This window comes from Lepidochelys kempii, chromosome 11 (genome assembly GCF_965140285.1).
Source record: "Lepidochelys kempii isolate rLepKem1 chromosome 11, rLepKem1.hap1, whole genome shotgun sequence".
NCBI lineage: Eukaryota > Metazoa > Chordata > Testudines > Cheloniidae > Lepidochelys > Lepidochelys kempii.
The window spans coordinates 62,245,034-62,262,394 of NC_136390.1; the positions used below are offsets into that span (position 1 = coordinate 62,245,034).

The 17,361-nt window shown below is 49.4% G+C and overlaps 1 protein-coding gene across 8 annotated transcripts in view; it reads left to right on the plus strand.

Moving 5' to 3' along the window:
- The first annotated feature begins 1,921 nt into the window (after positions 1-1,921).
- The window catches only part of NRP2 (neuropilin 2), a 122,413-nt gene continuing 106,973 nt past the window's right edge, over positions 1,922-17,361 (plus strand). For 5 of the 8 annotated variants that reach the window (XM_073306531.2, XM_073306532.2, XM_073306533.2 and 2 more), the window contains exon 1: positions 1,923-2,552. In XM_073306531.2, the coding sequence (XP_073162632.1) occupies positions 2,480-2,552 (73 nt within the window). In that variant the 5' untranslated portion in view covers positions 1,923-2,479. Of the gene's footprint in view, positions 2,553-17,361 lie in introns of all 8 variants that reach the window. The other 3 variants (XM_073306535.2, XM_073306536.2, XM_073306534.2) reach the window with 2 other exon arrangements.

The following is a 17,361-nucleotide window of genomic DNA, read 5'->3' on the forward strand; positions in this document are numbered from 1 at the left end:
CAGACTATCGTGGCTGCTGCTCTGAAACCTGTAGAATGAATGGGATTCTTCATGTAGCTATCATTGCCACCTATGTGATATAATGTTTATGGGATGAGGAAGAGAGTTTGTATTTTCTCAGTGTTATTTAATTTGTATTATGTATGGCTGGCCTTAAGCATAGGCAAAGGAAGCAGTCACTTGGTTTCTTATGTTATGGAAGCACTGGATTTCCCCCTCCAGCAGCAGATGTAGAGAGGAAGCAATTTGCCCTCAGAATTGCCCAGGGGCATAAGAAATTCTTGTCCTGATGCTTCCCCATCTGACATTTTTTCTGTGTCCTACTTTTGCATGGAGTCACACCAAAAGCAAGGCTATCCCCGGTGTTGTGTCATTATTTTATTCATTTTGGCTATTTACAGCCTTTGTGATAATGCAATAATGAATGTTTATTGAAGTAAGACAACTTGGAACCCACAAGCTCATCCTAAAATACAAAGGTGCAGCTGAAGTGTTTCAAAAACCGTTAGCTGGGGGCTCTGTTTAAACACTTTTTTTTTTTTTTTGCATCTTGCTTTAAAAATAGTTAGTTGGCATAAATTGTCTGCTTCTTAGAACATGTGTGACTCTGCTATCATCAGGATAAAAGTTTCTTCAGGTCTTCGTTTGTCCTCTTTTCCAACTGGCTTCTTTCTGGTTTTTTGTTTTTGTTTCCCCTTGCAGGAACAGTACCATTTTATACCTAGCTAAACTCCCACAAAAATGTTTAATTCCAAAATAACATTTGCACATCAGCATGCATAGTTATTAAAAAAAATCTAACCCTCAATTAATGCTTTCCTGATCATTATGAAAAATAAGTATTTTAATTTTGTGATTATTTAGCAGCCAACGCAACGTTTTTTTCTTTCTTTCATGGCATAAGGAAAAGTATAATGAACTTCTGAGGGTTTTGGCTTGATTTGAATCAGAATGTCCGATGAATTCAAGGCTGCTGACAGTTCCTTTCTTTGGACGTTGACCTGGTCATCTGCGGCAGGATGTATTGGTGCCTGTTAACCTTGGGTATAGCTGAGGTTACATCAAAGCAGCCTCTACATCTGCCCACATCTTTGTGAAGAATTCTCCTTTGGGGGGGCTAAAATGTGCCAAGCTCGGTCTCAGCCTGGAGGTTCTGTAGGTATTGATTTTGCTGGCAAGGTTGAAGAGTGGCGGACAGGTCCATCCATGGCTATTAGCCCTGATGGTCAGGGATGCAACCCCATGCTCTGGCTGTCCCGAAGCCTCTGCGGGCCAGGGGCTGGGACCGGAGGGCAGGGGTGGATCGCTTGATAACTGCCCTGTTGGAGTCCTTCCCTCTGAAGCACCTGGCACTGGCCACTGGCGGGAGCCAGGATGCTGGGCTGGATGGACCTTTGGTCTGACCCAGGGCTCCTATCTTCTAGCGAGTATGGCCCCAGCCCGGTGCTGCCAGTGGGCGGGAGGGGCGCCCGGGGAGCCCAGGGGCTTGGATTAGGTGTTTGGAGGAAGCTGTGGTGCCCACTAGGGGCCAGGTCCTGGTTAGCTGTCGGCAACACACGCGCGCCCCCTGCTTGAGTGGGGCGTGGGGGCCGAGAGGGGGAGCCGGCTGGTGTGGCCCTGGGGCGGGGCGGCTGGAGCCGGGCTGGGAGCTGGGTGCCAGCCGGGTGGCCGCTTTCCCGGGGGCGGGGGGGGGGGGCACCCAGAAGGGGCGGGCCCTGGGCGAGCGTGTGATCGGGTAGCTCTGCCTCCCCGCTCTGACATGCGGGCGCGGCGGCCTGAAAAGGCTGCGAGGAGCCGGGCGGGAGGCACAGGCGGGCTCCCCGCGCCGCGCGCCGGAACCTCGCCAGGGAGAGACGCGGAGGGGAAGGGGGGGGGGGGCGCGCGCGTGTGTGTGTCCGCGCGCGCGTGTGTGTGCACGGGGGGGACACGCGCGCCCACGACTCGCGGCGGCCCGGCCAGCCCGCGCGTGAACCATCCGGTCCGGCGTGCCCGCCAGCCTCTGCCCCCGCCCGGCCACCGCCACGCCGCGGCGGGGAGCCGCCAGCCCCGGGGCGGTGCGATGCCCCGGGCGAGTCGTTCCTGCCGCCGGCTCTCGGGAGGCGTGGGGGGGGGGTGATGGTGCCTTCACGGGAGTGACACGCTGAGGGGCTGGGGAGAGCAAACACGCGCGCCCACCCGCACGCGCGGTTTGCAGACTGGATTTTGGGGGGGAAGCAGCGGCCGGCTTCCCTCGCGCCGGCCCTGAAGGAGTTCCCGGGCTTCTGCTCCTGCGAGTGGGGCCGTGCACGGCAGCGGAGCGGGGGCAAGGCGGGACGCCAAGGCGCGGAGGAGGAGGAGGAGGAGGAGAAGCGAAAGACAACCCGAGACATTTGCCGGGGGAATTCTAAGGTGCGGGGTGAAGACCAGCGGGACTTCCAGTTCCCGAGGAAAGCCCCCTAGCAAAGCCAGCGGGGGAGAAACACCCCCCACCCCGCTAAAAATGGATACCTTGCCTCTCGTTTGGGGATTTTTAGCTCTGTGCGTGGCTGGATCCGGAGTGCTGGGCGAAGCAGGTAAGACACGCGAAAGTTCATTTCCTCAGCTGCGCGCGTGTCTCATTTGCCTTGGAAAGCCTCTGCCGGCGAGGTCTTCCCGTTGGTTCACGATTCAACGGCAGGTTTGCTTCGCGAGAGCCAGGACTCTCCCCCCCTTGCGGGAAACCCAACTTTCCCCTCCCGGGGTGCAGTGTGGTGAGGTCTGGGTGTCTATGTTTTGAAACACACTCACACGGAGACAGGCTTTGGCTGTGTTCAGATGTCACATATGGAATAAATCAAAAGGTTTTTTTTTAAAAAAAAAAACACACACGGCAAAGCCGTTGCATTACAGTTTTCGGGAGAGATATTTTTTTTAAAAAAAAAAATGGTTTGAAGCAGAACATATCTCCCTGGTGGTTTTTGTTCCCTCTCCCCCCCCCCCCCCGCCCCAGCCCGGCTAGAAAGGCATAAATAATTTATAGCCACTCGGTTGGAGATACATTTACCAAGTCTAATTAAATAAGGTTTGAATGGGCAAGGCAGGAAAGCCAAGTTTGTGTGTTCTTAAGCCGGGGTGGCGGTTTCAAAAAAACAACAACAACCCACCACCCCACCCACATGGCTGTTAGCAGGTCATTTGGTGCCTACTGTCTAATAAAATGTCCCGCTCTGGAGCAACTGGGGATGTTTCTCTCCCCCCACCCCCTTTCAGTGTCTGTGTTTCCAGGGAAAGAGGAGCTAGTCCATATACATTTTTATTAAGAAAACCAACAGTGCAGACCTCAGGGGTCTAAGGAGCCCTCTGAAGTGGTCAGAAACTTTTCTTGATGGAATTCGGTCCTAAGCAGTTGCCAAAAGAGAAAAACAATTGCGGGGTGGGGTGGGGTGAAGAGGAGTGGAGGGATGAGGACAAACTGTGTTGAGATAAGGGAAACGAAGAGACTCCGATCAAATTCCAAGCCACTGTTTAATTCTGACAATCGGTAAATACATTTTGGGTTGCGCAAAACAGCCTTGGAGAGACTGGAGTGTGGCTGGCGAAATCCCTCCTCCCTGGTGAAGGGCACACGAAACCCGCTCGGCTTCATGACTCCGCCGGAGATCTGACAGAGCCCTTTCCAGCTCATTAACCGCTGGGCTGGGAGTGAAACCCTGATAAGACAGATCAGGCGGGGAGGGAGCACCGCAAAAATAAATATACAAACCTCACATGGCCTACTGTTTATCGTGGTTATTAAAATATGTGCAACTCCTGGAAGCCACTAGCTAACAGCCGGGAGGCGGGGTGAGCCGAGGCTCAGCTAGCATCACCCCCCCCTCCCCGCTATATGTCAGTGAACATCATTATTTCATTCGTGCCACCCCAGTCTGCGGGTCCTGTCACTGCGGATCCCCCCGGGGGATTGTCATTCAGAACAAGTGCCTGGCGTTGGGAAGCCCGGAAACACCCTGGCACCTTCTGTGGGGGTGCCAAAGTCCGGCTAAGGTAAAAATGGTGCCAGGGTTTTGGATGTGGAATTGCAGCCGGGCTCGGGCTGCATGCTGCGGGGCGGCGGGGTGCCCCGAAGCGCTCCGCCCTGCCCCTGGGCTGGCACGGAGCTCAGCCGGGCAGAAATGCAGCGTGCAATGTGCCCTGGGCGGTGCACGTCACACAAACGCACCGAGGGCAGCTCGGAGACCCTTCTGCGCCTTCCCCCGGCCGGGGGGCCGCGCACCGAAAGCCGGGCGGGCCCGGGGGCCTCTCCCTCGGCTGGGGCCGGATCCTGCTGCCAGCCAATCCACCGCGAAGCAGGATCGGGGCCGCAGCGGAGGGCGCCTGCCTCCTGTCGACCTGTTGGTGGTGACACCTCCTGCGCCCAGGGTCCGCCTGCTGCCATGTTCCTCCTTCACCCCTCCCTGCCGGCTCCGGGCCCAGCGGCGTGGCAGGAACAGACCCAGCGCGCTCGGCAGCAGGGGAGAAACTTTCACGTGAAACCCTTGTAATGGGGTTTACACTCAAACCAGCTCCGAGGGGTGGGGGATCCGGCTAAAGCGTGTCCCCCCCCCCAGCCTCTCCAATGCCGCCTCGGTTGTGCAGAGCGCGGGGGGGGGGCTATAGGGACTGACAAGTGTTGGAGTGGAGGGGGGACGGCTTAGCAATGGAGCAGCACCCCCCGTCCCCATTCCTCCAGCGGGGCAGGACTTTCTGGTCCCCGGTGCTAGCGTCTCCCTCCCCCTGCCGCTGCCGCCGCTGCTCTCGTGTGCACGGGCAGCCTCGGCACCGATCTGCCTGGGCCAGGGGAGCAGAGAGAAAGGCGGGGCCGGCCGTGCCAGTCCTGGCCGCGGAGCCGTTCCCCTGCCCAAGCCGGAGGCGAGACCGCGCAGCCAGAGACGCCCATTGACTGGAGGGAGCCTCTGCCGGCTGCCGCCGCGCCCTGCCACCGGCCGGTTCTGGTCCGGGCTCTCTGGAGGGGCTGCCTGCACCGGGGGGGGGGGGGTTGCATATGTCTCCCCCCCTCCCGGTGTCAGAGAGTGAGTATTCGCTCCGCCACAGGTGATTTTAGTTGCAAATGAGCCTGGGGAGGTTGTTGCTTTTCCCAGGTGAGGAGGAAATTCTGGCTAATGCTTCATTTCACAGGCCGGATTCCTCCCTAAAACCAGCGTCAGGTAATAGGGGACATCAGAGCTGTGAGTAAAGCCCCCGTTGGCCGGAGCTGGGCTGAACTGCGGTTCTGCATCGGCACCAAAGAGCCAGAGCCTGGTTTGGGGGCAGCAGAGCCGTGGCTGGTCTGCGGGTGCACTAGGCCTTGCTCCCTTAAGGGGAAGTGCCCCGTGGTAGAGGAAACCAGATCATTTATCCCCAAGGGATTGGACGGGAACAGTCCCGTTGGGGTTTGTTTTGCTATTATTTAAGAATCTTTTTTTTTCCCCCTGAATTTAGTGCTCCTGAAAGGTAGGCACGGGCCTTCACAGCCCTGGCCTGAGCCAGATGGAACACTGGTGTGTGGGAGTTCACAGCCCTCAGCCTTTCTGAAGGGCCTGCCCCTTAGCCGGGGCGATGATGTGGGCAGCTGTTCACTGAGGAACTAGGCTGAGTGTCAGGAGTGTATGTGGCGCAGGGAGCGGGCACAAGTACTGACACGCACACTTGCAGCGGTGGCGCCGGAAAACTGCCCTTCAGCTCCAAAACGACAGGCTTGTCCGCTGAAAGGAAGCCGTAGCTGATTATAAGTAGTGGGTTCTTTTCCCCCCGTCTCAGGACAAGCCGTTAGAGGGAAAAACCACACCCAGCCTCTACTAGAGGGCAAATGTACACTTACACCCTCCCTATTAGAGGGCCCCCCTTCCTCCAACTATAGGACCATCTAACTCACTCGGGGTTCTCAAACTTCATTGCATCGCGACCCCCTTCTGACAACAAAAATTACTACATGACCCCGGGGGCGAGGGGGGTGCAGGGGAGGGGACTGAAGCCTGAGCCCACCCAAACCCACCACCCCAGGTGGGGAGGGGGGTCCAAAGCCAAAGCTTGAGCCCCACTTTCCCTGGTGGTGGTGGTGGGGTCAAAGCCAAAGCCAGAAGGCTTCAGCCTCAAGCAGAGGGCCTGCAGCCTGAGCCCCACGGCCCAGGACTTGGGCTTCGGTCCCAGGTGTTTGGGCTTGGGCTTTAGCTCCTGGCCCCAGCAAGTCTAAGGCAACCCTGGTGACCCCATTAAAATAGGGTCACAACCTACTTTTGGGTCCCAGCCCACAGTTTGAGAATCTCAATTTATCTCATACCATATATGCCACAAAGAAGCTCAAATGATGCCCTGGTGGGGATTTTAGAGGTCTGCCCCTGACTGAGTTCATCCCTTTCCTGGACATCTCTGTCAGAGCAGATTTATCCCTGGAGTTTCATAACAATGCTCCTAAAGAAGACATTTATTGCCTTTGTTATGGACCAGATGGCACTAAAAGACAGTTGTTTTTCTTAAAAAAGGTCTTGTGAAGAAATCCACAGGCCTCTCCTGCAAGTTAGGATCATAGAATACCAGAGTTGGAAGGGACCTCAGGAGGTCATCTAGTCCAACCCCCTGCTCAAAGCAGGACCAATCCCCAATTTTTGCCCCAGATCCCTAAAGGGCCCCCCTCAAGTATTGAACTCACAATCCTGGATTTAGCAGGCCAATACTCAAACCACTGAGCTATCCCTCCCACCCTGGGAGCTTATCAGTTGAACGCCCTGACCCATTGTGCCACAGAGACACATAGATACAAGCCTGTAAGTTCTCCTGCTTCACCCCACTCTCTGCCCCACAAGCCTTGCACTTCAAATTACAAAATGGGAAGGCTTTGCTCTCTGGGAGATTCAGTCGATGTTACTGGAACTACACCTACTTTACTCTCCCATGCCAGCGCAGGCACCTGTGGGAAAGAGTTTTGTCAAAGTCTGAAAGGGGACGTTGTGGGGGACGCCTTTGTTCGATGAAACAATTGAAATCAGAGGGGTGTTTGAATTTACAGGGACGTTGGAAAACAGCTGAATTGGCAACACACACAACTCTGATTCTGTTAGGTGCTGTGTGCCCTCATGTCCTTGAGTAGATACAGAATCAGGTTCCGAGAGGTGAAGGGCTCTGTATCCCATTACCATTCCCTAGTGCCATGCAGTTCAATAAAAATATTTGGGTGAGTGCCTTCCTCCTCCCCGCAATCCAGCCTCCGGTGCTGTTTGCATTTGCAATGAAGTTTTCATCCTGTTTGACATCAGACTTTTTGTTGTCAAGGAAATGGTTGTGATATCACAAATACTGGAATATGACATCATTGTGTAATCCAATAAGAGAAAATAAACTGTGACAGGGCACACACGCTGAATTATATACAAGTAGTTTTAGTAATTAGCAAACATGGTAAGAAAAACATGTCAGAGGTGGATGGATTTATATTGGAAGTCTGGTGTATTTGAAAGCTTACCCCCATTATGAAAGTCCCTCTTTAAGCTCCCCCAAGGGATGTAAATAGAGAGGGGAGAGATTTTTTAATAGACAATAATATGATAATCCACACAGAAAAAAACCTCTTGCAGTCATTTTTACTGTAAGAGATAAACAGTGCAGCTGCCAATTTGTTTGTAGTAAAGCAAAGACTAAGATAACTATGTAGGGAGTGGGTTGGAGACCCTGGAAAGATAAATCTAATGGTTGGATGTCTGTGTGTTTTTCATCTCCCCTCAGCTAGTTACAAAAGCAATCTAATAAGAAAGTAAAGGTTTTGAGTGACCCAAGAACAGAGTGATTCAGATGATGTTTATGCAACTCTGAGCAATGCTTACTTGTAAAGACTTTCAAATATTTTCCTAAAAGCTGGTATTTTTAGAAATGACTTCTGTAATCTAGCAGAACCAACAACCCACTTGCATGCACACATACGTGGGCGGCACACAAACACTCATTGCTTTGCCTTTTAAAATCCTGTTATGCTGTTAACAGAAAACTTACTGGGAGAGAAAGGATTTTTAGACTAGGAATCCGGCAATTGCCAGGAGCTTCATTAAAACATATGAGTATGTGCTCAGTGAGAGACTATAACCCATGTCAAGGGAGTATTTGTTTTTCTAACTTTTTTCTGGCACAGAATTATCATTGCTGGTGGCGTCTGCTGTAGCAGGCAGACATGCTTTTCCCCAGAGGGCTCTAGAAGACACTTTCCATCTCCATCTCCCGGCTTTCCCTCCTCCGATTATTTACTCTATGCTTTAGGTACATTGTGCCAGGCTAAAGGGGCTGAGATCAGAAAGCAAACTAGTTCCGTTCTGGGAAGCTGTGCTGAAGAAGGTGGCTTTCCCCCACTTCAACAATATGTCACTTTGCACGGGCCATTGGATTGGCTTCCTAACCGGATCTAGTGCAGTTGGGTTCCAGGACACAGTGGCCTTGTATCACGGATAGCCTTAGAGGAGAAAGCATCCTTCACAGGGTTTAGGAAGCTGTCAGGTTCAGATAAGGCTGGGATCCTATCCTGTGGGACCCCCAGTTGTATTAATAAGGAAAAATTAATTTTTAAGCGCTGGGATGGCTGCCAAATTATGTGACCTCTGACAGACCAGCTGTGCTGTATAAATACATCGTATATATCTGAACACCGTGATCCAATCTGAAGTTGAAATATTGGAGCAAGCATTTAGCAGGGATGGTGGGGGCCATTTGCAGCAGCGTGAGAGAAAACTGCAAGCTGCTAAACTCTCTTCCATTGTGATGTGAAGTCGCAGAGGCAAGTCTCACATCTTGGGATCTCCCGCTTGGGGTCTCTAATCCAGAAAGCAGGGAAAGATGACAGAATGTACACACTGGGGAGTGAGAGGGAGGTGTGAACAGCTCTAGTTTTACTCTCATCATACAAGAGCCCTTTGACCCATTTCTAATTGTAACAAAGGGATAACTAGGTTATTTTCAAAATCCTTCTTCACACACTCTGCTGAAACTGTGGTAGCGGCATCCACACAGATCAGGGTTGTTGCTAGCACAGTTTTGCAGTGGTTTGGGCTACAGTGGCATGGTTTTAATCACAGTCAGAATCAAAGGGTCATCTCCCAGAAGTCAAGGTCACATCAAAGTCTCAAAGGGCCAAGTTGTTCTCCATACTTTATGCCTGTGCAGTGATAGACACAAGAACTGACTTCAGTGGGAGATTTGTCTGAAGGAGGACTTCAGGAATTGGTCCAGATTGTTCAGCCTGTTCGTCTCCCCTCAGAACAAGGACTCATCCCAGTAAGCCTTTATTCACACAAGTAGTCCAGCTGAATTCAATGGGACTGCTTACTTAAGGGCTTGTAGGACTGAGCCCCAATCCTGGTTGTTAAACAAAGACTTGGTGTTTAAAAAAAAATTTGCAGGTGACCTGCTGTCATTTTGACTTCATCTACAAATTTTGTTTGGGGGAAAGGATTTTCTTTTGTGCCTTTAGGTTTTTTTTAAAAGGTCTCTTAGAGTGGTTCCTTTTCCTTAGAGGAATGTAGAGGAAGTGATCCAAGTGTTGTGAGGAGGGATCATGATGAAGATTGCATTAGCTGGCATGCAAAGTGAACTCACATATTAATAGAAGAGGGTGGACAGCACTGGAACCTTTTATCTGAATTACCCCTTTTCCCTCCGGACTTGATGATTCAAGAAAAATAGGACCCAAAGCTTGAACCACCCCTGTTTTGGGTCTTTTCTGATTTGCCCATTATGTAGGTAAGACAAAAGTGATAGCTTGTATACAGGTTTCAGAGTAGCAGCCGTGTTAGTCTGTATCCGCAGAAAGAAAAGGAGGACTTGTGGCACCTTAGAGACTAACCAATTTATTTGAGCATAAGCTTTTGTGAGCTACAGCTCTGATGAAGTGAGCTGTAGCTCACGAAAGCTTATGCTCAAATAAATTGGTTAGTCTCTAAGGTGCCACAAGTCCTCCTTTTCTTTTAGCTTGTATACAGACACTCTGAGCTCTGGTGATTCAGAACCTGGCTCTGAACCACACTTGGTTTGGGTTTTGAAAACCTGGCCTTCTCTGGGCACCTCCAAATGATAGGGCTAATAAGCCAATAGGCTTCCATGCCAATAACATTCATTTTCACTTCGCTTGTGTTTCTTAGAGGGATCCCTCAGAACCTAGCCCTGCCCTGGAATTCTCTCTTCCAGAGTGGGGAGAGGGAGAGAGAGCTGTAAAGAAACATGTTCATTTGCAAGCCACACCCACCCTTCCTTTCCTCCGTGACCACTGAATGTTTGCTCAGCAGGAAACAATGTATTTAAGGCATTTCCCAGAATGTGTAATAACTTCTGCTCTGGTATTAAGGTTTAGCAGTAGCTGCATTTGAGAGAGCCATCAAAAAGACAAAATAGCTTTTGCCCAGCAAGGCTCTTAAATAATACCATCTCCTCCTGTGTCTCCATAAAAGAACTATTATCTAATCCAGAAGAATGGGGGAAGGTGACAGCGGGGGGATTGTGTCCAGTGCATATTAGCATGCCACTGACACACATGTTGGACAGCATAGTGCCGAATGCTCAGTGTAAAGCCATTTAACTTGCTCAGTAGTTTCAACAGGACCTCTGATAAGGATCCTTCTCCTTGGAGAGCCTGGCCCCGTGAAGGGGAGGAAGGGAATGGTAGTTGACTGGATGGGGATTGCAACAATAGGCGTTGGATACAGAAAGAAATAAGACATGATCCTGGAAGGTGTTATGGAGGTGGGGGTGGTGGTGGAGGGATAAGGTGCAGAATCTCCTTCTTGGCATTGTAGTAATAACAGTAATATTAATTTCAGCTTTATATAACACCTGTCATCAGAAGAGATCAAAGCTCTTTACACGTGTATCCTAGGTGAATGCATGGTCCCTTCTTTAATTCATGGAAGTCAATTGCCTCTTAATCTTCTTCCACCATACCCACACCAGCCTTTTTGCAGGGGGAAGATGATCACAGTATTTTGCTTATTATGTTCTGTGGCCCAGTTCTACTCCCAGTGCTGCGGTGTGACCATGGGCAAGTCATTTCACTACTCTGTGCCTCAGTTTCCCCATCTGTAAAACAGAGGTTATGATACCTCGTGTGCAAAGTGCTTTGAGATCTACAGATGAAAAGCACTCTGCAGGCCCTAGATATCGCTATGAAACAGTAGTAGTTTTTTATGCAATTTCAGTTGCTCGGAATTATAATACAAAAGCAAGTGGAAACAGATGCTGTTCCTTGTTGACCTGAAAGTTTTAATGTTGTTTGTTCCTCCACTCCAATGACTATTGGAGTAGCCATGAATTGTAATTCCAGACCTATCACCAATGGTTCCAGAATTGCATTTGCAGTAAGGCCTGCAGAAGAGTGGACATAAATATAAACTAACACTATTAGATCAGTTGCCCTATTGGAATTGCATTTGTTTATGATATCAGATGACAAATAATGAGGTTAGTGCAGGTGGCATTATGTGAAATGGCTATGATGTGAAATCTCATCAAAGTAACATTTTTTTAAAATGAAATGAGAGTTTTTAAAGGCTAGGGGTCAGATCCTCAGCTACTGTAAATCAATCTAGCTGCATTGATTTACACCAGCTGAGGTTCTGGCCCTGTGATTTTCAGGGAAGAGTTTCTAGTTGTCCCAGCATTAGGTTTCTACTTCAAGTTCCTCCCTGGATTAAGGTAGCAAAGAAGGGTACAAAGATTGGAAATCTTTTAATTTGTCACTTTTTAAAAAAATTACTATGATTTTTCCTTGTAAAAGTTCACAGGGAACAGTTCCATTTGATCCGTTACCAGATGGTCACCGTTCACTGCTATCCAGTGCTGGGAAGTAAATATTTTGTATCCCTTCCCAGTTGCCTTAGGAAGTGGTCAAACGGCTGCATTCCTAGCCTGATGGATTGGCTCGTTTCTTTTTTGCTTAAGCCCAGACAGAGTTTTTATGAGACTGTCTCGTGACAGGCTGAAGTCACTCTGAATAAAACAAAATCCTAGTTCAGATCACGGATGTGCCCTTACAATCGGCTTAGCTATGGCTCTAGCATGAAATTTAGTTAAACTCTGAGTGCAGCTTGTAGGGACCCAGATGAGATGGGGTGGCATCTGGGGAACTTCCCATTTTATAAAGTCCTGAACAGTTTGTGTGTGTGCTTAATTACTTTGTGATCATCTTACAGAAGGCGCTGTATAGCTAAATAAGTGCATTTCCATGTGTGTGTATATCTGTATCTATTAAGTTGTTCAGGAAGCCTTTGAAACTTTATCCCACAACAGAAATCAACCAATGTGACACCTCAGTTAAATATGACCTCCACTTTTGGGCTAAAATAGCTAACCTTATTAGCTTTCCCCTGTGCTGCGTGTCTTTCCTTGACAGATCATTAAGCAATGTTTAAATCAGAGATATCACATTTGTGGTGTTTGATCCCTGTTCGTGTTCCTAGATTGGAAGCTCCCTGGGACAAGGATCTTATCATATGGTAGGGGCTCTGATAGCACTGTGATGTGGAACCCCATACAAACCTGTACAGATACTTCTAAAGCACTGTGGATGGTGTTAATAATAACGAATCCACCAAGGTGTTAGAACACTAGTTTTTCCTACCTAGGCAAAGGACTTAAGCACGTGCTTAAGTGCTTTACTGAATGGGGGTGGTTTGCTGAATTGGTGCTCAGAGTCTGATCCTGGGAGGCACTGAGCACCCTCAACTCTCATTCACGTCACTGGGAGCTGAGGGCGCTCAGTTGCAGGATCCCTTTGTTACTGAGCTATAAGTGGATACGTGCTGGCATGAAAAGGAGTCTTTAGGGCAGGGGTTCTCACAACAAAGTTTTTTGTTGCCACACTGACATTTTTTCCTAAAATACATAATTAACTTTAGGAAAAACAAATAAATATACACGGACACACATCTAAATCATTGTAATTTATTTATATGGGGTTTGTTGTAGGCTCAATAATAAAAATAATTCTGTGAAGTGTTATTTGTATGTTCATTAATGTCACTTTTCACAGCACACTTTTTCTCAACAAGCCCCAGGACAAATTAAGCCCTAAATTGGGGGTTTGAGGGGGAGGCAGCAGGGACCAGGGGCGATGGGGGAATGGCTGTGGGGCCAGGAAGGCAGCGGAGGTCCACGGTAATGGGGGATGGATGGGGGGGCTGGGGAGGCAGCGAGGGCCTGGGGCAATAGTGGGGAGCCTGCATAGCTGGAGCTGGGGTCAGCACTTGCCGCTGCATGGTCAGAGCCAGGGTCCACACAGTTGAAGCAGGGGGTTGGAGCCTGCTGCCTCGTGGCTGGAGAGAGGGGTCAGCACCCAGGGCTGACTCCTGCTGCCACACGGCTGGAGCCTGGGACCTGAGCCAGGGGCCAGCGTCCAGAGCCAGGGGCTGGAGCCCAAAGCTGAGGCCACATGGCCAGAAAAGCCCTGCAGCCAGGCTCCCAAAGTCCCACAGCTGGAGCCTGCCGCTTAACCACTGAGCACCACCAAGGTGGGTCGAGAATTTACCTTGCTCCAGCAGCGTTGTGCCCCACATGTCTCCAGAGGTGGTGCAGGGCAGTGCATCCAGGAGCAATAGGAAGGGAGGGACGGGTCCCCGGTCACCACCCAGGAGGCTGTCATGGCTGTAGGGTGGACGCATTTGAGAAACACTGCTTTAGGGCATCTCTCCTTTGTGCTGAATTCCGAGGAGCAGAGATCTTTGGGCCTGTGAGGGAGGAGGGAGTGGAGCACGGGCAGTGTTTATGGCATTTAAAAAAAAGTACATAAAGAATGCAGCTTGAGGGGATGGAGCCCTGACCGCCAATAAGCAACAACCGCTCGTCCTCCCCTCCTGTTTCTTTGCCCTCAGACAGAGATCTCACAGCTCACTTCTTGCATCCTTCTTTCTCCCTGGCTGTGGTTTCGGGGAACACTGGCTCTTTGGTCTCATTTATTCCTAACTCTGATGTACTTGAGCGATAGTCCTGACCCAGATAAAGCTTATTTGTTTTCTGTGGGCCAGATGACAGGCACAGTTTGTAGGGGCGGGCAGCATGGAAACTGAGCCTACGGCTCCGTGCCTGGGTAACCCTGCTGTTTTGCAGATGCTCCCAGTTTGGCAGCAAGGAGCTTTGACTCTCACTCTCCTAGGACTCTGGCATACAACAAACAGACTCAAAGGGCCTGCATGTCGCCCAGCTATTGGGAGCTCCTTAAATCAAGGCACTGGGACTTGGTAGGGAAGTACATAAACTTCATAGATCATTCATGTCTGCTCAGTGTGTGTGTTCACATGGCTCTGGTTATGCCCCCAAAGTCCTGTCCCAGCATGCACTGGGCTCAGCCAAAGGCTTCTCTGGGCAGAAGCCTCCTCTTTGGTGGTTCTAAAGTCCTGGTTGTGACTCTCCACAAAATGTTACCTAGCCTGATCCTCACTCTTCGTGCAGGCAGAACTCCCCTGACTACCTGGTGCTGGAATGTCTCAGCTCTGTCACCTTCCTTGAATGGGTATAAGAGCAGGAGCTGCTCCTATGTCATGTGCTATTTTTGTATGAATGCATCTGTCAGGCTTCCTTCCCCACTCTGAACTCTAGGGTACAGATGTGGGGACCCGCATGAAAGACCCCCTAAGCTTATTTCTACCAGTTTAGGGTAAAACTTCCCCAAGGCACAAACTTTTTGCCCTTGGAGGGTATGCTACCACCACCAAGTGATTTAACAAGGAATCAGGGAAAGGACCACTTGGAGTTCCTATTCCCCCAAGCCTTACACCCCCTTTCCTGGGGAGGCTTGAGAATAATATCCTAACCAATTGGTTACAAAGTGATCACAGACCCAAACCCCTGGGTCTTAGCATCATAGAGAAATCAGTCAGGCTTTTAAAAGAAACAGAACTTTATTAGAAAGAAAAAAGGTAAAAAAAAGCACCTCTGTGAAATTAGAATGGAAGATAATCTCACAGGCAGTCAGATTCAAAACATAGAGAATCCCTCTAGGCAAAACCTTAAGTTACAAAAAAACACAAAAACAGGAATACACATTCCAGCACAACGAATTTCACAAGCCAGAAACGAAAGAAAATCTTAAGCATTTTCTTGCTAGACTACTTACTAACTCTATAGGAATTAGATTGCTTGCTTTCTTGATCTGTCCCTGGGCAGAGGCATCAGACAGACAAAGCCTTCCCCCCACCCCAGATTTTAAAGTATCTTGTCCCCTTATTGGTCATTTTGGTCAGGTGCCAGCCAGGTTACTTGAGCTTCTTAACCCTTTACAGGTAAGAGGATTTAATAGTACTGTATCAGAGCTTCTTAACCTCTTCCCTTTATATTTATGACATGCCCCCCAAATCACAGATAGTGTGAAACACTGGCTTGATTTCTTCCTGGAGCTCTAGGAAAAAACAGAATTACTAAGACACATGCATCTGTAGATATACTACTAACTGTATAAAGACTAACAATATTTTTTATATTTCAAGGACAATTTTAACCAGTTGATTTTGGGAAACTTTCACAGGAGAGTGCATCAGCCACTTTGATCTGCTCCTGAGAAACATTGTCCTGACCAATGAGTTCTTTTTGCTCTTTATCTAATTCCAGATTCACTTCTGAGACATTAGACAGACATTCAGAAACTTGATTCACAGACAAACTGCTTTTTTGCACAGACAAACATTTGGAGAAACCCTCCACAGGCAAATCATTGCCCATAATAGACACAGGTTTAAGATCATTTCTTTCCTGTGACTGGTTACCTGGACTGAACAAAGCTTTAACATCTTCCCCAATCCTTAGACCCTCAGGCAATAACTTCCTTATACCAGCTATAACTTCATGCTCAGTACCATTCCATTCGAGGTGAATTCTGGCTAAAGGCACTCTTACAGTAAACTCATAGAGGACTACAACATTCACACTCTGATTTGGGAAGTAATCTTCCTCTTTGACTAGATCTGCTTTAACAAGAGTGATGTTAGAAGCCATAATTTGCCCTAAACAGCTTTTATGATTGTATAGTACTGTATCAAAGCTTCTTAACCCCTTCCCTTTATATTTATAACAGCATCGTAACCAAATATGACCCTAGTGAATCAAAAAGATTTATTGGTGGTTTCTTGTTGGAAGCCACCAACTCTGAGTGGCTGCAGCATATGTGTTTATTTTGAAATGCACCTCTTTGGCTAGGGTAAGTTTAAGTTACACATGGAGTTGGCCTTTGCTTTTTGCATCCAAGATCAGAGGATGCACTGAACCCTGCTCTTCTGATGTCAGCAAACTCTGGTGGGAATTAATTGGCAGAAAACTCACTCAGTGGGAGAACACCCTCTCGCTCAAGATTTCATAGCATTCGAAGGCGTCAGGGCACTCTCATATAATCTCTTAGGCAGATCCCTGGGCCCAACCATCTGCTTTGATCCACATGTGTAATGCTTGCCATGCCAACTTCAAAGGGAGTGGTGTGCATGTCCATGTGAGGGGCTGATTTTGGCCAGTGAATTTCAGCAAGGAGAGGCTTCTCCTAATTTTCCCATGGGTAGATGAGGGGAAATATGTTCTGCACCATGGAGTGGGCAAGGATCTCAGCTCTCCAAACCCAGCTGTCTGGGGAAACCTTGCAGTTCTCAGGACACCTTTGGAGGGCTGGAGCCTTTGTGCTGTCTCCAATGTCTTTATGTGATGGCTCAGGCCTTTGGTTCCCCACCATTACATTGCACAGTACTCAGGGAGCTGTATTACCATGGCCTTCCCATCAACGGGGTCATTCCCAGTGTGGCAGGGGAAGCAGTGTAAGGTCATGGGGAATGATCTGAGGGAGGATGATGCCCAAGAGAGCAGCTGTCCCTGCCCCTACCAGAGCCATGGCAGCACTGTAGAGTTGGTTTAGAGAAGTTTTCCTGTGATTGAGGGCAGGGGAGGAGCAAGCCAGAGATCTGCTGCTTCCACTGCTTACCCACAACCCTAGATCTAGCTCCCCTCCTCCAGCAAGCCTGGGAGGGAGCAGGGGAGAGCGGTTTCCAAACAGCGCATTTAGCTATTGAGTGGCGGAACATACTGGGCCCTTAGCAGACCTGGCTAATATTTAACATTTCATTTTAATTTTATTAAGTGAATTTAAGGCTGGTGAAAGCTGCCAGGGCACGCTGAAGACTGACGTCTTCTGTTTAATCCACACAACACACACAGCTTGCATGGCAGCAGTGCCCGCTTCCTTCACCCTGCCCAGCCTACGTGCCTCAAGTCCTGACCTGGGCTGGAAGGGTGGCTCAGGTCTTGTCCACACACAAACTTGCACCCGTTTAGTTAAACCAGCTTGAGTGGATTCTGTGATTTCGGTTTAAGCGTGTCTTATTTCTGTTTAGCTTAAGCCTGTCTAGCCCAGTGGGCTAGCTTGCCTTTATT